Here is a 22,115-nt window from a genome sequence, read left to right as displayed (position 1 = left end):
GTGACACATTTCTGTGAAAACATGACACGTGGAGCAGTGGATGTGTTACCGTGAGAGAAGAGGCAAGACAATCACAGGAAGACCATCACCCAGTGCCCTATCTTTAAGTACCTGATGAACTTGAACTCACCTACCTCCAAATTTCTCAATGTGTTTAAGAAAGAGCCTTTATTAGTTAAGCGACACTGACAATGAGAAGCCATCCTGAATTGGCCAAGTTACAAGGTTAATTAGAACTAAGACTCTCATGTGCAAATTCTCTCACGTTACTGTTATAACCTTCAGGAATGACAGCTCTCTACAGCATCTCTGGACTTCAGCATCTGTCAATGCTGCCACCCTTCTCCTGGGCACCTAAACTTCTTCAGAGTCCTCTTTACCACATTCCGATTGGTTGCCAAGCCCTATAAATTCTAACTTCACGAGGTTCCAAATATTACCATAGCCACACTATAAGTAAAATCTTAATTATATGTATATTGCCTAGATTAATGTATTCCCTAGAGGTTAAGCAGAACTTTTATGTCACAAAATTCTGAAGACCTTACCTGAAGCTCTACGTATTTTTAATCATATGATTGAGAAAATACAGATCTGTATGAACTTGCCCTCTTATACTAGGAACCACTGATTAATAGTACCCCTGATTAAACTTCCATTTCTGATCGTTTTCTAGGGACTCTCACATTTCTAAAATACAGTTTGAATCAGACCACTCCTAAACTAAAACAATGGCTCCCCACTGCCCACTATGAATGCCTTTCAAAGAATGAACCCAACTTGACTTTCTAGTTCTACTCACCACTGCATGTACCTTATAATCTGGTTCAGCTACATTACCTGTTGGTTCTATCCTGATGCCTCTTTTATTTTCTTTATAATTTTATGTTCCAAGTTTTACACAATAAAAATGCCTCAGAAAAAACATAAAATTATGTACAATGTGCTAAGTGTTACAAAAGTACAAGTATGATGTTAAATGTACTTGGACATAGATAAAAGGCAGGTGGTTTCATAACCTGGTTGGAGACTTTCAGGAAGCATACCTTAGGAAGGAAGAGGCCTAAATAATCCAGACTCTGAGTCTATGCCCCACTAGAGCAGCTCTATTTCTATTTTTTTACACTGAGGCTCTACCTTAGATTTTTGCTTGAAAAATGAGTTCCGCTGCTTTAAAGAAGCATAGCTGTTCTAAATCATTGATTTGATTTGTATAATATTATTGTTTATGAAGGTAAGAAAATGTTCAGTATATTTTAAAAAGCTTTCTAACAAAAATGGTTTTTAAAACGTGTCATTTAACGGTAAATCTTTAGCTGTTCAAAATGATTATGCCTGAGAATTTCAAAAAGACCAAGTTGATTATTTAATATGTGTGCGTATATAATTTCTCTTCAACAAATAACCTCTGCACATACACCACATAAAACACTGCAGCTAACTGATGTACATTTTTAGGCTACTGAACATCAAAGTATGAGTAAACCATCTTTTTCTATATTCAATTTAGAAACAGTTCCACTTGGAAGTCATGGTATTCATGAAGCCCATTCACAAAGGAAAACTGTACTTCATATGGCTCAAACGGTCACTTAGATATCATACAATTTAAATGGCAAATCATATAAAAACATTCTTACAGGCATTTTGACATTATTTTATGCACAAAAGACCTTTGAACAGTAACAAAAATTAATTTGATTGATGTCATTTTTATGATAATAAAGTCAGTTTGCTACAGAAACATACTGTGCTCCAACATTTAGGTGAAATACTTGGATTAAAACTGAAGAGTTGTTTTGAGGAACAAAAAAAGGGAAATCATTAACATTTTACCTGTGGGCTGCAAAAGTGAAGCAGGTGGGCGAGGCTGTACGCCCCACAAATTTTCCATACTGCTCCGGTCCTTAAGGTCCAACAAATGAATTAAAATGAAAGGATCAATGTCTAATAAACTACTGGAAGCAGCAGAGCATAAATGTGCTCTTCGTGACATCCTGCTACTGGCACCAACATATCCATGGTTGCTGCCTGCAAAAGAAACAGAGATGTAGAAAATGCATGGTATTTGCACCAATTTAAGTATACTTAAAAGAAAAGGTAAACTGGTTAATGTTGTTTGAATGCTCGTGTATGGACCTATCTTAGGATAGGTTTTAATGGTGAGAAGCACAAAGGAAGTAACCGGACTGCCAGAGAGGGGCACCGTGCCTGAGCACTGGCCTCACTATCCAGAGTTCAGGAGCAACACTGAACCCCGTCCTGAGCCCTAGGAAAAAACAGGTGACAACGTACACAATACGCACAATTAGGGGGATATGAGTGAGGTAAAGGAGAATATATCCCATAACCCAGGGGTCTTGAATAAAAGAAAAATCCCCACAATACAACAGATCCCAAGGAACTAGACACCAAGATAAGAATCTTCTCCAGGTCTTTGGATAGCAAAATGTACAGGTTCAGGACAGCTTGGAAGGCTTTTTTCCTGGCCTGATTAAGTACTGGAGTGCAACTAGTTAATGACCAATGCGTACTATAGACATCCATAAGCAAATGTCCTGTTTATATCGCCTGTGTTGGACTATGCTCCTTAAGCCAAAGAAAACATTTGACTTTTCTCTAGGGCCTCCTCATACAGTGCCTAGCAAATATCAAGTATGAAAATGTTACTCCTTCAATAAAGCTATTTAAATATATCCTAAAGAAACACAACATTTAAAAATGTTATATGAAGCAAAGTCTTAGATAATGTAGAAATAAAATAATCAAGTATTTATTCTTCATGAGTATTTCAAAGAGATCCAGCAGAAAATAACTTAGGAGAAAGTTCAATTATTCAGAAGCTTCAGGCCAATTATTTACTTATATGTTTTTCATCTATATTCATATTCTTGTGTCCTCATCTTCTACTTCTTCCTCTTCTTAGGATTATTATCCCACTGCCAATTTTTCACCCCACGCTCTGTAAACACTACAACTCCTATTTTAAAAATGCAGAAAACTATCCCTCCTCCATCTTGAAACCTTCTTAACTCTATTCCTTTACTAGGGAGTTCCCAAATCAGGCTGCATATCAGTCAGCTGGAAGAGTTTGGTGGAGTTTTAAAAATTACTGATTCCTGGCTCCACCCCAGACGTACTGAACGAGAATACTAGAGTAGGATCCAGGAGCTTTTTCCAAAAAGTTACTCAGGTGGTTCTGAGTAGTAAGTAAATAAGCTCAGTAGCCCAGTATATGGTATCTACTGCCCTGATATCTTCTTCTTTAAAAATAGAAGTTGCCCATGTTAAATAAATTCACAGTACAGAAAGGAATGTTAGCAGTCTCCAGGTTCTCATCGCTCTTCCAGGTCATTATTCTCACCAATGAGCAAAAACTTCTTTCCTTTGAGGTTTATGCCCTCTGGCTACTCCCTCTCTGGCTCCCTCCCATCCTTTCTACTCACTTATGATATTCCATAAAGGCATGGAAGACATTAGTGTCTATTTCAGTTACCTCTCTCAGCACTAACTCCATCATTCTGGGTATAAGTGACTCATATGTAAGTACTTAGAGCCTAATGAATGTTCATAAAGTACTGGCACCCCAACTGCCCCCCCCCAAATACTTCCTAAAGTTACTTGCTAACCTTCCTCCCCAAAGGTAACCTCCATCCTCATTAAATACCATACATTTGTTTTGCTTGTTTTCGAACTTTATATAAATGTGATGATAGAGTATGTATGTACTTTTACATCCCGCTTCTTTGATCAACATTGTGTTTATGAAATTCATTTATGTTGCTACACAGCACCCCAGTATATGAATACATACAATTTCTTTCTTTATTCTATTGGGCAAGAATTTGGGTTGCTTCTAGCTTTTGGCCACAAAAAATATAAAGCTACTGAAATTATAAGCAGGTAACTGCTTTTGAAGCATACATGGAAAAAATATAAAACACCTCATAAAAAAGCAAATGGTGGTCATTTATGGCAAAAGAAACAAGAAATTACAGCAGGATAAAGACAGTCTATTCAATAGATGGTGTTGGGCAAACTGAACAGATACATGAAAAAAAAAAACAAGGGCAGCCGAATGGCTCAGTTGGTTAGAGCTCCGGATCTCAACAAGGCTGCCGGTTCAATTCCCACATGAGATGGTGGGCTGCGCCCCCTGCAACTAAAGAGTGAAAATGGCGATTGGACTTGGAGCTGAGCTGAGCCCTCCACAACTAAACTGAAGGACAACTACTTGGAGCTGATGGGCCCTGGAGAAACACACTGTCCCCCAATATTTCCCAATAAAATTTATTTTAAAAAAACTGGACCACCTTCTTACTCCATAAACAATAAACTCAAAATGGACTAAAGACTTAAATTTAAGATCCAAAACCACAAAACTAGAAGAAAATATAGGAAGTAAACTCTCAGACATTATCCTTAGTAATATTTTTACTGATATATCTCCTTAGGCAAGGAAAACCAAAGAAAAAATAAACAAATGGGACTATACCAAACTAAAAAGTTTTGGCACAATGAAGGAAACCATCAACAAAACAAAAAGACATCCTGCTAAATGGGAGAAGATATTTGCCAATGATACATCTGACAGGGGTTAACATCCAAAATTTATAAAAAAACTCACACAACTCAACACCGAAAAAACAAACAATCCAGTTAACAATGGGGAGAGCACTTGAACAGACATTTCTCCAAAGAGGACATACACATGGCCAATATACATATGAAAATATGCCCAATGTCATTCATCAGAGTAATGAAAATAGAAACCACAGTAAGATAACACCTCACACCTGTCAGAATGGTTATCATCACCAAATCAACAAACAAGTATTTACAATGATGTGGAGAAAAGGGAACCCTTATGCACTGTTGGTGGGATTGCAAACTGGTACAGTCACTATGGAAAACAGTATGGAGGTTCTTCAAAAAATTAAAAATAGAACTACTTTATGACCCAGAAATTCCACTCCTGGGTATTTATCCAAAGAAATACAAAACACTTTCGAAAAGATATATACACCCCAATATTCACTGCAGCACTATTTATAACAGCTAAGATATGGAAACAACCCAAATGCCCATCAATAGACAACTAGAAAAAGAAATTGTGAAAAAAAAAAAAAAAAGAAATTGTGGTAAATATATATACAATGGAATATTACTCTGCCATAAAAAAGAATGAAATCTTACCATTTGCGACAACTTGGATGGACCTAGAGGATATTATGCTAAGTAAAGTAAGTCAGACTGAGAAAGACAAATACCATATGATCTCACTTGTATGTGAAATCTAAACAACAGAAACAAAACAGAAAGACTCATAGATAACAAACTGATGATTATTAGATGGGTGGGGGATTGGAGAGCTGGGAGAGAAAGGTGAAGGGATTAAGAAGTATAAATTGGTAGTTACAAAATAGTCACAGAGACGTAAAGTACAGTACGGGGAATATAATCAATAATATTGTAAATACTTTGTATAGTGTCAGATGGGTACAACACTTATCAGGGGTATCACTTCATAAATTACATAAATGTCTAACCAATATGCTATACACCTGAAACTAATGTAAAATATTGAAGGTCAACTGTAAAAAAAGAAAAAAGAGGAGTTAAGAATGCTGAGAGTGAGAAGGTAGAAGGAACAACGTGTTGGGAAGCAAAGATGTGAGCGATACCATGGTACATTTGAGGGGCTGAAAAATGACACGGGAGTGTGAGAGAGATAAGGCTGAAGAAATGAGCAGGTGCCAGGGCATGAAGGGCCTCGTGTACCACATTAATGAGTTTGGACTTTATCCTATAAGTAAATGGAATCCACTAGAGCGTTTTTAAGTAGAAAAGTGACATGATCAGATATTAATTTGAAGAGGAATAAAAACCTCATTCTGAAGCATGCTATGGTAAACAGAATTAAGGGGAGTAATAATGGATACAAGGAATCCAGATGAAAGGCTGTTTTGAAAGACAGTGGACTTTCAAGAACAGGGGAGTAACAAATGAAGTCAGGCACTGTTTAGGAAAAGAATCAACAGATTTTGGTGAGCCTGAAGGAGAGGAAAAGGTGAAGGCTATAGAGCATTATCAATCGCGAAGATGGTGGCTGTACAGGCAGGCTGGCAGATGAAAATATAATGATTTCTGTTTGGAAGAAGCTGAGTCTGAGACATCTAAACCTGACCGCTACATGAGTCTGGAAGTCATGAGAAAAATAAAGGTTAGAGACAGAACTTGAAGAGGAATCAGCATTTGGACAGAACTGATCTGCAGATGTTCCTGAGATTACCTAGATATAACGTGAAGAGCAGGAAGACTACAGGGCAGAGGCTGGAAGTTGAAACACTGAGGACCGGTATTTAAGAGAACTTGAGTTATCCAAGCATGCTATAGAACATGCCCGTGCTCACACCACAGGCGCATCAGGAAAGTAGAAGCAGCACAAATTGCCTTATAACTGTTCTAACCAAGATGCACCTATTAAAATAAACAGGTCTAAACACACAAAAAAAACACCCATTATCTAAGTCAGTTCTTCCCAAGAGGAGCAAGGTATCTGGCAGAAAACTAGTTCCAAGAAAATGACCATGTGAGGTTCTAGCCTGGCTGTACCAGCAGCTACCCTACATTATCTGGGCAACTAAATCTCCGAGTTTTCTCCATGTGTAAAATGAGCTCTCAAAAAAGGTCCTTTTTTCTTTTTTTAAATAAACTTTTTATTTTGAAATAAGCTTAGATTAACAGGAAAATAGCAACGTAAGTATAAAATTCGTGTACTCTCAGTTTCCCCTGATGTTAACATTTTATATTTCTGTGGCACGTTTGATAAAACTAAAAGGCCAATATTGATTCATTACTATAAAGCCAGACTTTACTAATTATCACTAGTTTTCCCATGATTGTCTTTTTTTTCTGTCCCAGGATCCCATACAGAAGACGACACTGCATTACTGCCCATATCTTTTGGTCTCTCCGGTGTGGACATTTTCTAAGTCTTTCCTTATTTTTCATGACCGTGACAGTCTTGAGGAGTTACTGCCAGGTATAGGCTGTGGGTTTCGGGATTTTATTTTTAATGAAAAAGATAATGTAGTAAAAGGTCCTTTTTAAGTCAAAGACTCAATGAGTCTATTCAGATTATCCCACCGTCAAGCTCAATATACAAGCAGGACATACACCGTAAAAAGACAGTATAAAACAGCAGATAAAGCCATAAGCTTTGAATTCAGACAAACCTGGCACTTTAATTCCTCTCTTTCGTTTACTAAATTGTGAAAAGATAGCAAATTGTTTTATTTCTCTACATATCAGTTTCTACAGCTATAAAAAGTAAATAATATTAAAACCTATCTCACAGAATTTTATAAGTAAATGAGATAAAGTATACAAAGTGCTTCTGCACAGTGCCTGGTACCTAAGAACACTTACCAAAATGTTAGTTATTATTATTGTTTTAAATACCATTAGTGACATACTCTAAACTCCACATATAAAACAGCACTTCCAACACCACAGGCAGAAAGCGCAGTGACTGCCACGTATTACAATATGCTACAGTCAGAGAAGAACAAAGACAAAGCCGCCGGTGGGGCTTGGCCTCTGTACCTGGAGGTCTCGCAGCAGCTGCATCTTCCATGAGCTCTCCCTCTTCCAATTCCATGTTGTTGTATTCCACATCATTTTCTCCAGACCTAAGAATATACAAAACTCAAAGTAAGTACACCTCAATGAATTTTTGATTTGTCACACCTCAATGAATTTTATAGCAATGGTGCATAGCTTTTTCCTGTGAAGGTAAGACATTTCTAAATACAAAAATAAAGAAAAAAACTTTTGTCATTATCATACATACAGGTAGTGTTCGTGTTCAAACTACTTTTAAAAAAATGCCAAAATAGGTTGGCAACGTTTAATTTTTAAAATAGAAAACCTGAGAGCCACTGTAAGCAGAAGAGATTATATTAACAGCTTCAAAGAATCTACAAGTAACTTAGCGGTAGTAAATTAGGCTTAAAACACTACATTTTAAGGTTAATAAAGAAAGATGCTCAAATTACAATACATGACGAAATACTATTTTCTTAAAATATTATTTTAGAAAAGAAGGTGTTACCTCCTATCAAAGTCTCCCATATCAGAAGTGTCTCCAACCAAAACCCAGTATGACCTTATTGTAAATGGCAAAGTACTATATGGAAAAGCACTCATCAACGTTAGTTGGGCTATTTTTATGAAGTCTTAAGATCAACTCCCAGCTTGACAGCATGGGTAGCTCTGTAGACCTGCTCTCCAGTGACACTGGTGAAAATTATTTTGAAAACAAAAATTTGAAGATTCTGGAAATAGTACTAAGAGCATACAGCAAATGAAAACCATCTCAAGAAAGTGTAGTAAAATTTGGTAAGAAGAGTGAGTCTCTGGTGCGTGAACCCTCTCCTTCCTTGCCTCCCAATTCAGTAATACAGAAATTCCAGACGGGTGCAGCCAAGAACATAAGGCTCCCATTTCCATAGCTCCCAATAGAAGAGCTGTACTTCCAGGAGGGATAAGACATCAACATTTCTCACCCTTCTCCAGCTACCTGGTGCTGAGGCTAAGGTCAGGTGGCCAAGAGGTAGCCAAGAAGTGGGGATTCCCTTCTTCTACCCAGACCCAAGACTCTACCTTGGGTGCAGCATGCTGAGAATACTGAGGCCCAAGTCACTCTTGCCCCAATTCACTTGTAAAGAGAAGTCCAAGGCCTGAGAAGACAAGTTGAAAAGATCTGAGGCTACAGCCAACTCCCCTACCCACACTGCTTCAGCTTCTAAGTGGGAGAAATTAGCACACCTCGGCCCTCACTCCAGCTTCCGAGCTCTCGCTCAGAGATTTTGCCTGGGTAGAGAAGCGTGCTATAAAACAGAGCCACCGAGAAATGTGTAACACCACTAAGAGCACAAAGTTTCTCTGCAACACTACTGAGGGCATAAAAAAAAGTCTCAAACGAAATCCAGCAAAACATAAAAAGAATTATCACAGCAAAGTGAGATTTATCCCAGGAATGCAAAGTTGGTTTAAAATCCAAAAATCAATTCATGTAATACATCATGTCAACAGAATAAAAAACAAAAACCACAGGATCATCTGAATAGATGCAGAAAGACAATCCTGACAAAACTCAACAACCTCTCGTAAGAAAAGCACTCAACAAACTAAGAATAGAAGGGAACTTCTTCAACCGAATGAGGAGCACCTATGGAAAAACCACAGCTAACATCATAATTACAGGTGAAAGACTGAGGCTCTCCCTCTGAGATCAGGAACAAGACAAGGATGTCCACTCCCACCAATTCTAATCAACATTCTACTGGACATTCTAGCCAGTGAACTTAGGCAAGGAAAATAAGTAAAAGGCATCCAGATTGGAATAGAAGTAAAACTATGTCAACTTCCAGATAATATACTGTGTACTTAGAAAAACTTAAAGAATCCACTGGCCTTTTCGACCCATTTGAGCACCTGCTTCCTTCTGGTGCCCAGGTTGAACTGGCGGTGAGGGAGCCGGAGGTTGCTGAGACCTGTCACAGCCTTGTGGAAAGGGACAGCCAGATTCCTTAGGGTGACTACTCACTGGTTTTCCTGCATGCCTCTGAGAATCTCCCAGCATGGGTTCTCCTCAAGAGAGTATACCACCCAGACGACAGCAATGAGTTGACCCAGATTCTGCCCCGAACCATCACACTGAAGAAGCCCCATGAAGCTCAGTTGGGATTTAATATCCGAGGAGGAAAGGCCTCCCAGCAAGGCACGTTCCTCTCCAAGATGATTCCTGATTGATGCACGTCGAGCAGGACTTCAGGATGGGGACCAAGTCCTAGCTGTGAATGATGTAAATTTCCAAGATACTGAGCAAAGCAAGGCTGTTGAGATCCTGAAGACAGCCCTTCAGCTGTCTGCTTCTTTCCCTACAATTATCATCACCAAGAAGGACAGTGCACTAAAGAGTTGCAACCCACAGCCCTCCACACGGAATCTTCTAGGACAAGCTGGCTAGGCTTCACGGAAGCCACTTGGGAAACTGTACTCTCAGTCCCACCCTGGCATAGCCGAGTGGGGATGATGGGGAGACAGGAAGGCCCTGCACTGAGCCAGCTAGCTGACTGCATTACCCAAACTGCTGCACTTTTAGTTTCATGGTTTTCTACGTGATCTTCACTGCTTGAAAAGAGAAGGAGGATGATGTCTGGGTAGAGCATAGCTTGTGGGATACTCTGCTAGAAAAGGCAACTGACCTTTATGGAATACCATGTGGTAATACATGTACGTATTACCATTTTCATTAGAGAACAGAAACCAGTAGAAAAAAAATCTTGGGGACCTTCCATGTAATCTGCCTGGCTATCTCATCCCATCCTTATAGTACCAGTCTCATACACTGTGGAGTCTCCAGTGGGACCATTTTCCTCCCCTCCCTCCTTCTAGTCTCCCCCACAAAAAGTAAAACACAATGATGACGGGGGGAGAAAAAAGGACTCCACTAACAACTATTAAAACTAATAAATGTGTTAGCAAGGTTGCAGGATACAAAAATAATAGACAAGTCAACTGTATTTCCATATATTTGCAAAGAACAATCCAAAAAGAAAATTAAAAAAAAAAAATCAATTCCACATACAGCAGCATGAAAAAGAATAAAATACTTAGGAATGAATTTAACTAAAGTGTGAAATGTATACTCTGAAAACTACAAAACACTGCTGAAAGAAAAAAAACTTCTTGGCAAATCACCATATTAAGAAGATGAAAGGAAGCTGCAGAGTGGGGAAAAAGCATTTGCAAGGATTAGTATCTAAAATGCATCAAGAACCCTCAAAACTCAACAGTAGTTGCCAGGGGGTGGAAGAAAGATGGAAGGGGAAATTATTGTTTAATGAGTAGAGTTTCAGTTTGGGAATATGGAAAAAAAGCTCTGGGGATAGATAGTGGTGATGGTTCTAACAATGTGAATATAATAATGCCACTAAACTGCGCTTAGAAATGGTTAAAATGGTCAATTTTATGTTATGTATATTTTAACATAATTTTTTAAAAAACTCAACAGTTAAAAATATTCAATTAGAAAACGGGCAAAAGACACTAAGAAAACTTCCACTAATGATAAACAGAGGGTGCCAAAAAAATGTATACACATTTTAAGAAATAAAAAAACTATTAAAATTCTAGTACTCAATAGATACTGATAACAAAAGATGAATACAAGTCACGTTTGACTTCTGCAATTACAAGAGGTGCTCAAAGTAGTTACTATCAGTGTCCAGACACTTTTGATTATGGCAAACTATTGCTTGAGCAACGTTGACCAAAGTGTCCACTTGTATACATCTTTTTGGCACCCCCAGTACAGATGGCAAATTAAGCAGATGAAAAAATGTTTAACACCATTGCCATTAGAGGAAAACAAATTAAAATCACTATTAGATAGCACACCTATCAGAATAGCTAAAATAAAAACTAGTCACAACATTAAATGCTAGTAGGGACTCAGAGTAACTAGATCAGTCATACATTGCTCACAGGAATGCAAAATAATACAGATATTCAGGAAAACTGTTTGACAGTTTCCTCAAAAACTAAACATTCAATTGCCATACAATCAAGTAACTGCCTTTCTGCTGGAGAGATGGAGAGTTATGCCCATATAAAACTCTGTACACAAATGTTTAAACAAAATGTTTATGTTTGGGCTATTATAATAGCCCAAAACTGGAAACCATATCCAGATGGCCTTTAAATGGTGAATGGTTGAACAAATTGTGGTACAACCACAACACAGAATACTACTCAGCATTAAAAGAAACCGATCGATACACATAATAACTTGAACGAGTCTCCAGAGAATTATGCAATTAAAAAAGCCAATCCCTGAAGGTTAGTTACCATGTAATTCCATTTATATAACATTCTTTAAATGACAAAATTATAGAAACGGGAAACACAGAACATATGAGTAGTTGCAGAGTGGGGAATGGGAGACTGGGGGTTGCTGAGGTGGGGGAAAGTGGGTATATTATAAAAAGGCAACACGAAGGATCTTGATGGTGGTGGAAAGATTCCATATGTTCACTATCCAACGTCAATGACCTGGCTGTGATATTGTACTATGGTTTTACAAAATGTTACTTACCATGGAGGAAAACTGGGCAAAGGGTGTATGAAATATCTATTATTTCTTAACAATTGCAAGTGAATTTACAATTGTCTCAAAAGAAAAAATTTGCAGGAAGAAAATATATAATACTGTTGTAGAAAGACTGAGGAGGGAGAAGGCAATGGAAGAGGAGAGAGAAGGAAAAAAAGGCCTACTTGATAAATGTATCCTAATTATTTAAAAGCTATTTATAATAATCATTCAAATTGTATGCCTATTTTTCAACTATAAAGGAAGGAATTGACCTTAATTTCTAAGATCTAACACTTTATGATTCCGTAAGTGCTCAAAATAGCTCACAATTAACTGTGCTATTTCTATGAATTATACAAAATAGTTTGAATTGAGATATTATTGTAGACATATGTATATAGACCTTCTATTAGAAAAAGGATTGAAAAGTCAATCTAATGAAAGGTTGTGAATCAAGTTTTTTGTAAAATCCAACTGCTCTCAAAACAACTTTGAAAAAATTCAAGAGACATAACAGTCAAAAAAATTAATTCAGGGGGTGGCCGGTTAGTTCAGTTGGTTAGAGCGTGGTGCCAGTAACACCAAAGTTGCCGGTTCCATCCCACATGGGCCACTGTGAGCTGCGTCCTCTTTAAATAAATAAATAATAAAATTAATTCCGATAGAACTGCATATTTAATCTACCTATTATTAGCAAAATAAATTCCATTATATACAATCACCATCTAAAAGAATCTTCTATATTGATTCTATATTCTCTTCTATATTGAGTTCCATTTTATATACCTAAAAGTATCACTGTAATAATTTCTGATTTGAAAACTTAAAGGTACTTAGACTTCACATGTCAACTAATCAACCCTTTTAGACAATCTGCCATATATGCTATGATGGAACATTAAGTAGTCTATTCAAAATAGTCTATTTTGAAAAGCTAATTTGTAGGAATAGAGGCGAAGTCAAATAGAGGATTAAAACTCTCACCTTATTCTTGAGAAATGGCTGAAGCCAGGGCTGGGACAGAGAAAGTACAAGATGGACCTGGAATATCTTATAGTGCTAGAAAATAAAAAAGTGCTTAAAAAATGATGAGGACATCTCAGAAGGACACAGGAGTTAGCTCTTTGATAAACTCCCATTGGCCAAATCTTGAATAATGAGAGCAATAAATTATGATACTAAATGGATTAAACTATTTAATAATATAAGAATCCATGAGTCCATATTAGTGAGCAGAGGGAAAAGCTCTTTCTTAAAGTAGAATTCCTATTAATAAATGCAGAACAAATAATGGAATTAGAAGAACATTTGGCAATCAACATGGTAATCCTTTCAAGCAAAAATCTTCAATGGATGCTAAAATTACTGGACAAACGTCCATAAAGAAAAAAATATTTACAGTCTCAAAACACGTTCCCATAAGATATTTACTGATTACAAAGGGGGGAAAAATCATAATTTTAAAGCACTCTTAACCAACTGGTCTAAAGTAATCACCATAATGGGACAGATTAAAGACATGTACTCTCCTCCTGTCCTTCACAGGATGCACGGAAAACGCTACATCATCACTTCTGTAGTATACCCGCCAAGAGTGCATAACCTCAACCTAATCGTGAGGAAACATCAGACTACTGCACACTGAGTGACTTTCTACAAAATAACTGCTCTATACTGCTAAAGTATCAGCCATTTAAAAAACAACAACAACAACAACAAAACCCTAAGTGACCCAGATTGAGGCAGACTAGAGAGATTAAAAGCAACATGTGATCCCGCATTGGATCCTAATCCAAAGGACATCACTGGCAAAAGTTTGAAAGGGTCAGATTACAGTATTACATCAATGTTAATTTCCTGATTTTGATAACTGTACTGTAATTACATAAGAAACATGAGAAGTGTACACCGAACCTCAAACGTCTCACAAAAACAATTATATAGAGAGAAGAGAGAAACATAAACAAAGCAAAATACTAACATTTGGGGAAAGAATCTGGGCAGTTGTTTTTAATATGGGAATTCTTAATGTTTTTGCAACTCTTCTTAAGTATGAATTTAATGCAAAATTAAAAGTTAAAACAAAAACTAGAACTGTTTGAAACCCAGAGACAAAAGGGAAGAAACTAATTCAAGTCTTTCCTTCAAGATCACTTACATAAGATACTCTATATCAGGAAAAAAATGCTAAACATCCCCACTTTTAGGCCTTAGTTAACATGCTTCTAGTAATTTTCACTTAGATGCTTTATAACGGTAGTTAATATGAGACACTCACATAGTTTCTTCATCGATGTCATTTTCTTCCGTGTTACTTGTTGCTGTAGAACTGGCAGAGGAACTGCTGCCATCAAGGTGATTTACTTCATCTTCACCGATAAGATCCAGATCCAGATCTCCGTCTGAAAGCTCATGCTAGATCAAGGCAAAGATACAAGATTTTCATCTCAATGGAGAGTTCAGTATAGACCAAGCACCAAAGAATAATGTCATCATCAGAATTCTATGCTCCTGTGCCTAGGCTGGAGAAAAATCACACAATAACATTACCTAGTAACACTAATAATTTATTGTTGCCTGTTACAGCTGGGCCCTCAGTGTACCTGGAAATGCTTCATATATTTCATGTCAGCTTCCAGTAAGGCTCCTTACAGAGTAACATTTCAAACCATCGTTCCTCAAGTCCTACCTACCCTCTATTATCCTCAAGGTCACTGTACAATCCTGTCACCTATCTGCACAGAAAAACATATTGGCTATTATGTTTTTTAACATGTTTAGATATAGAAATAAATATAAAACCTATTTTATTTATATAGCTAAAAGTATCACTGTAATAATTTCTGATTTGAAATAAATCCTCCTAATTTTCAGCTGCCCTATCTGTCTTCCTTTAACTCATCCTATCAAAAGTTATCTGCTTCACCTGAGTGCTCCACCCCTTATTAAAATCCTTAAATACTGTTTTATCAATACCTTAAACTTATTTTCAATCGCTCTCTCCCAATGGCTCCTCCATTTTAATGTATACTTGTAGTCTCCCATCTTAAAAGTAACAACTATAAAAAAAAATGCTTGTCTCTGCATCCCTATCTTACGTTAAACAATAACAACTACTTCTTGAATTCTCATTCTGGGTATTGTATAGCTGGGACAAAGGCTCCCAAATCCTAAATCATTCTATCTATATATGCAATAATAAGGTACTTACTAATTTCAATGAATGGAAATAGAACACATTTTAAAAATCAACAACCTATATAGTTTCTAGAATATTCATCAGTTTATTTTGTAGACTATAGTTTTCTACAATAAATTAATTTTTAGAACCTTGAAATACTTTGATTCAACAACTTCTGACTTATTAACATTTACAGAGGGGCATATACTAGTAATGAAAATAAATGCACAAGATTTTCAGCACACTGATTCCTCTACATGTTATGTTGGAAACCATGATCTTATTCACTTCTCTTATCACACACAAAATAAATCTAAAACAGGCCTAATTATTACATGATAATCTTCATTCTGAATCTTCTCCTCATCTTCATCATCTTTGGCCTCTCTTACAGAAGCTGCAGTAGGGCCATCCTGGAGAAGCATGTCTGCGCATGACCCAGACTTCTTAGCTCGTGTCTCAGGAGTGTCATCATTTTGGGGGCTAAGGTGATTATCTGGTGGTGACAAATCTCTTGATTTCTGAGTTCGAGATAACTCAATAGTAAGTCTCTTTCAAAACAAAAACAGCATAAATAAACATGGTCATAAGCAGTTGTTTCTGTGATAGAGTAAAATATATTTCAAGTGAAAAATATATCCAGATGTTCCTAAAACCATTTCTTGAGCCATCTCACTCACCACCTCCTCCCTTTTGCTGATGAAAAAAAAACCTTTGACAAAGAAAAACTGCCCCATTTATTCATGTCCTTCTTTGCATACCCAGCCCAAGGTACACATAGAATTAGCAAACTACATAGTAATTAGACACAGTTTTAAATATTAAATAGTACACTTAATATGAAAATCTCTGAAAGTATGTATTCATATTTTCCTCCCACCCCACCCCAACTTCCATTGGCAGAAAGAAACATTCCTTACATAACTTAGTTTACCATTGTAAAATAAAAATCATTAACTGATCCTCTCCAGTGCTCAATTCAACAACAGTGAGAATTCAAGGTGGGGCAACTTTCAGGAGGTCTACAGCAGGGGTGTCCAAATTTTTTCAACGTTTTTCACCAAAGGCCATATTTGGTAAAATACACAAACAGCCGGGCCACTCACTCGAGGTGAAGTACGTATTGCCTCACCTGGTTTATTTAAGTAAACTAAATATATTTTTGGAATTTGCTGCGGGCCAATAAAAAATGGATCGTGGGCTGCAGTTGGCCCGCGGGTCACAGTTTGGACACCCCTGTTCTACAGCTTTGAATCCTCTAAATTCAAGACAGCATGAGGAAGAGAAATACCCAAGTCACTGGGAGAAACACAAAAGATTATACCTCAAACTAGAGCAGCATTGTCCAATACAATGTTATGCGATGATGGAAACGTTCTACGTATATTTGCGATGTCCAATACAAGGATTTAAAATGTGGCTGTGCAACTATGGCACTTAAGTTTCCACAGCCATATGTAACTAATGGCTACTGAACTGGACAGTGAAGAATTAGAGGTTCAAAGGCGGTGAGGATAGAGAACAAGAGAATTGGATTTTTCTACAACTACACAGCAATAAATATCCAAAATCTAATTACAAGTGTTAGCAGGTCAAATAAAATAATATGAAGTATTCAATCTAAAGAATATGTTATTTTTTGCTTACCTCTTTAAGGTTATTTATTTGTTGAATATAGCTAGTCTGTGCGGCTTCCAACTGAGTAATATACCAGTGCTGGTCCCGGCATTTTTGAAAGAAAGTTGGTGAACGAACCTGAAACCTTAAAAGAATAGCTGCACATGAAAAATAATCCAAACAGTAAAATATTATCAACCAAGCCTTGAATCTATAATTATAAATTCTACAATTTTAAGTCTGATTATAGTGTAAGGCCAAAATTCAAAATGAACTCAGAGCTCCAGTATTCACCATTTACACATTTATACATGTAGTTCACAAATTATAATAAGTTTCTGAAAAGTCATTTAACTGTAAGTCAGTTGTCTAAACTTAAACTGTACTTTTCTAAAGAAATTACACATCACAGTCAACCTACTAAAGCATGTTTATTTATGATACTCTAGCTCAAATACAACGTTGATCATGAATTGGAAAGAAGAGGATCCTACAGTACAGAAGGAGAAAGCTAACACTTTCCTTCCCCTTTCTTGCCTAGGTCAGACTCCAGCAAAACAGGCAAAGTTTGTTTTAAGCTCTGCTCTTCTTCCTTCCCTCGTACATCTCACATTCCCATATTTCCTGTTCCTCAGTAAAAATCACTTAAAGGGTCAACTACCCAGGACTGCTTTACTGTCTCCCAAAGAGATTCATGTTCTAAATTCCCAACCCCTCCAGATAGCAGCTTAAAAATCAAAATTTCCCATATATCACAATATGGCATATTTCAGCAAAGGTTAGGAAAAAACAACTATCTATATTAAAGCATATTAATGGATAAATGATAGGATTTTTTAGAGCTACCTGTACTTAAAAAAATTAATACTTATTCAAGCAAAAAACAAAACAAAGAACTACTACCTTTGTTATACAGTCAAACTACATTTACAGTGAAAAAAATTACAGTAACTTGTAAAGATGTTTCTGAAGTCACAAGAGGCAAGACTACTTTGGAAGCCTGCAAATCCTCCTTTCAGTCTTGCCAACCATATGTTAACTACCATTCCATTTTTCCTATAATTTTACAGCTAGTTCAGGAATCACTGACTATCTAATAGTTATCTGCAGCAGATACCTATTTTTAGTCAAGGATACTCATGCATCAGAGGATAGAGATGACTCACTCAGTCACCATTCAGAGCAGATACTGCCCAGACAGTATACACTCAAAAGACAGCAGGAAGACTTTCTGAAGAGTATTATCTTTGAATGACTCATGAAACTGTGGTCAACACTGCATATTTTTAGTACATGTGCTATTAAAACAAATGCAAGCAGCAGGTTAAATTTCTGAACTTTCTCTATTAATAGAAGAATAAAATAAATATAAATTTATTCATTTAGTTATAGAAAAGCCTGATAAGTACATGTAAAATTGCACCAGAATCTTGAATTGAAGTTTAAATTTTGAGCAATATCTCATTAAATAAATAAGTAATCAGATATAAAAGCCCCCTCTATATGAACCCCACAGAAATTTATATTGCTATGACAGCACTGTCTTATAAAATAATAAATTCTGTTTACCTGCCAATTTCATCTTGAGTTTCCTATGAACAAAAACCATTTCTTACTCTCTCTTAGGATTAGCCCAAGGCCAGGTGCAGACACAACAAATGTTGCTAAATAAATGATAATTGAACAACACAACAGGAATCTGTTCTTGTACTAAGTCTATAAGTAAAACTTCTTGTATAAACAGAGATGGCCTAAATAAAGAACCAGAGGTTAGACTAACTGCATTAAAAAAACAAAACTTGCTCACAGATTGCCACCAGAAAGATTAAACATTACTATGACTCCAATAAGGAGTGGACTAAGGCTATAAAAAACAATGGTTCTTTTTTTATGTTGGTAAGATTAATGTTTGAATAATCCTTCAAGCCTCTCTATGGTTAAAGTATGAAATAGCAACAAATTATTTCTTTTGGTGAATAATTTTGTAGAAATACAGAAAAAAAGTTATAAAATAATCCCCAAAAGATGACAAAAACATGATTTTTTTCCTACTTTGAAAATACAATAATCTCTTTTTTCATTTAATTCTCCCAGAGAAGTTATTAAGAACACATAATAACAAAGGTTGATATAATAGCACCTTACCCAGCGCCCTCAAGAACAAAGAGTATGTGAAATTTAAGAGTATATCAAATCACTTCCAAGGAAAAAAGCCTTCAAAATTGTAGTGATGGAAACTTTCTGAACTGTTAAACATTCTGAAACATCTCAGTTCAAAACACATTTGAATTTATTTTTTTAATACTCAAGTTCTCATTTTGATCATCAGTAATGTATCATGTAATGATGCCCCAAAACTTTTTGACTTGTAAAGGTTATCCAACCTTTACAAGGGGACTGTTGTGGTTTTAGTCAGCATTTATGTTTTGTCCTTTCTTTCACATAACACACCAACTCTTATCACTTAATTTGTTTTCATCTCTACTCCCTTATTTTTAATTCGACGTTATCTAGAAGGAAGTGAAAATCTTTTCATGAAATTAAGCTTGTAAAGAGTCACCCGAATATGTACAATGTCGAGTGAAAAAAATAAGCACTTGATCCCTCACTATTCTTTGATTTCCAAATGTTGAGGTTCTCAGAAGTTCAACAGATAAATGGTACATTACTACATTCATTAGAAGCAGTAGTTTCCTTTTTATGAAATTAGTAACTAGATATTAAACACATTTCTGAGTAACTTAAATTATTCACTGACTACACAGGACTCCTGAAATGAAATGGTTAAGAACACGGTAAAGTTACAGTTAACATGAATTTCAATATTCATCTTTGTTAAATGAATAGACTTTAAAGTTCTGGTGACACTATTCTCTTATGATAAATGCCACAATATCAAATGTCTCCTATTACCTTAAAATCACTGTATCATTCTGTCGATTCAAGTATCCTTCATTTGCAAGTAAGTCCAAACGAAAAAATCTATTATAGCCCCAGCATTCTCCTACTTCAAAGTCAGATGCAAACTCTCGAATGATATTTTTCGTAGGATCATTGCAGGACTGATGAACCATCTCTACACGATATTCATATCTGAAATTGAAAAACAGAATAGTAATATAGCATTAGTAAAACAAGAATATAAAACAGACTCATCAAAACATTAAGGAAGGTCATTAATTCCCTGAGAAGAAACTTACTGATATATACAATTATATTTCTCTCAGAAAGGATTGCATTACTTCTAAAGATAGCAGTATTGTGGACGGGATACCAAGACATGATTGACAATAGGTCCCTTTTCCCTCTTAAAAATGTTTCCCTATATACCAGGTATAAAACACCACCTCAATAAATAAACTTGTATAAAACAGTACTTTCAAAGTTACTTTTATTTCGGCAAAGCGATGTATTTTCCCATATATTCATTACCTATATTGCCTCACATGTAAATATTCTGCCATTTCCTTTGAGGTTTATCACTAAGCAATTTTAAAATAAATAAATTATAAAATACTCTACTATATTTTTCCAATTCAACTTAAAATAAATCAACTGTGTATTGAGAAAGTCAAGCCTATCAAGTTTTCTCAGAAAATAAGTATACATTGGGAAAGACTATATATCCAGATTTCCGTATCTTACATAACATAAAACTTTCAAGTCTTCAAACTCATTTTCGCTAAGAAAGTACTGTTATTTAAAAAAAAAAAAGTGAAGAAATAAAGATAATCAGAAGGAACACAAAACAGTAGCCATAAAGCTTCTCTTTTATGGTGGAGGTAAATTTTAAAAGAAAAACATAATAGCTCAGCCTGTTATTTCTGCTGGAAAAGGCAAAAGAAAAAATTACAGATCTTTACCTATCATATATCATGTTAAATATTTCTTTACGTACCGTCAAATATACTAATATCTCTCATAGTACGTTATCTAGATGATGGCACAAAGAACTAACCAATACAAAAGCTGTGATAGTCTGTCTGCCTAGATTTTATGGAAGTCATGAGGCCAGATCTGTAGTACAAAGGGTTCCGTTATATGTCCAGAAATAAAACCAAATGTTTATGCACAACTGATTTTTGACAAGGGTGCCAAGATCATTCAATGGGAATATAAAAGTCTTGTCAACAAATGTTGCTAAGAAAATTGGATAGCTATATGCTAAAGAAAGAAATTGGACCCCTATCTAACTCCATATACAAAACTTAACTCAAAATGGATCAATGACTTAAATGTAAGGGCTAAAACTGTAACACTCAGAAAACATAGGGGTAAATCTTTATGAATTCAAATGTGGCAATGGATTTGTAGATTTGACTCTAAAAGTATAAGCAACAAAAGAAACTTGGATTTCATAAAAATTTAAAATTTTTGTGCATCAAAGGACATTATCAGGAAAGTGAAAAGACAAACTACAGAATGGGAGAAACTATTGTTAAATTATATATCTGGTAAGAGTGTGGCATACAAAATACATAAAGACTTCTTGTAACAATTCAACAACAAAAAGATAAGCAACCCAATTTAAAAATGGGCAATGAACTTGAACAGACATTTCTCCAAAGAAGTTACACAATGGCCAACAAGCACATGAAAAGATGTTTAATTTCACTGGTCATTAAGGGAATGGAAATCAAAACCCTGTGATGCCATTTCATACTCACCAGAATAACCATAAAATATAATTAAAAATGGAAAATAATTCAAGTATTGGTGAGGATGTGGAGAAATATGCATTCTTGTAAATTGCTGGTAGGAATATAGTATGATACAGCCAATGTGGAAAACAGTTTGGCAGTTCCCCAAAATGTTAAACATGGAATTATCTTATAATTCAGCAATTCCACAATTAAGCATATAATAAAAAATGAAACATGTCCATATAGAAACTTGTACATGAATATTTAAAGCAGGATTATTCATAATAGGCAAAAGGTGAAAACAACCCAAACGTTCATCAACAAATAAATGGATAAACAAATCGAGGTATATATTTGCAATGACATATTATTCAGCCATATAAAGGAATGGAGTTCTGAGATAGGCTTCAACGTGGGTGAAACCTGAAAACACTATGCTAAGTGAATAGAAAGTCTCACACTGCTTGACATTTTAAATAAAATATTCAGAATAGGCAAATACACAGAGAAA

At 35.8% G+C, this 22,115-nt stretch overlaps 1 protein-coding gene across 4 annotated transcripts in view; it reads right to left on the bottom strand.

Annotated features, from left to right (window-relative positions):
* The window catches only part of TRIM37 (tripartite motif containing 37), a 238,113-nt gene that overhangs the window by 174,287 nt on the left and 41,711 nt on the right, over positions 1-22,115 (bottom strand). For all 4 annotated transcript variants that reach the window (XR_013991978.1, XM_081029028.1, XM_081029027.1 and 1 more), the window contains exons 13-18: positions 19,875-20,054; positions 16,992-17,106; positions 15,680-15,895; positions 14,442-14,578; positions 7,609-7,694; positions 1,837-2,031 (exon numbers count right to left, since the gene is read on the bottom strand). Coding sequence is in view for 3 of the 4 variants with exons in the window: in XM_081029028.1 (XP_080885154.1) it covers positions 1,837-2,031; positions 7,609-7,694; positions 14,442-14,578; positions 15,680-15,895; positions 16,992-17,106; positions 19,875-20,054 (929 nt within the window). In the remaining variant the exon portion in view is untranslated. The remainder of the gene's footprint in view (positions 1-1,836; positions 2,032-7,608; positions 7,695-14,441; positions 14,579-15,679; positions 15,896-16,991; positions 17,107-19,874; positions 20,055-22,115) is intronic.

The sequence above is a fragment of the Rhinolophus hipposideros genome (genome assembly GCF_964194185.1).
Source record: "Rhinolophus hipposideros genome assembly, chromosome: 20".
Lineage (NCBI taxonomy): Eukaryota > Metazoa > Chordata > Mammalia > Chiroptera > Rhinolophidae > Rhinolophus > Rhinolophus hipposideros.
Note: the sequence above shows the minus strand (reverse complement) of the source record. Positions and strands in the feature narration are given on the sequence as shown.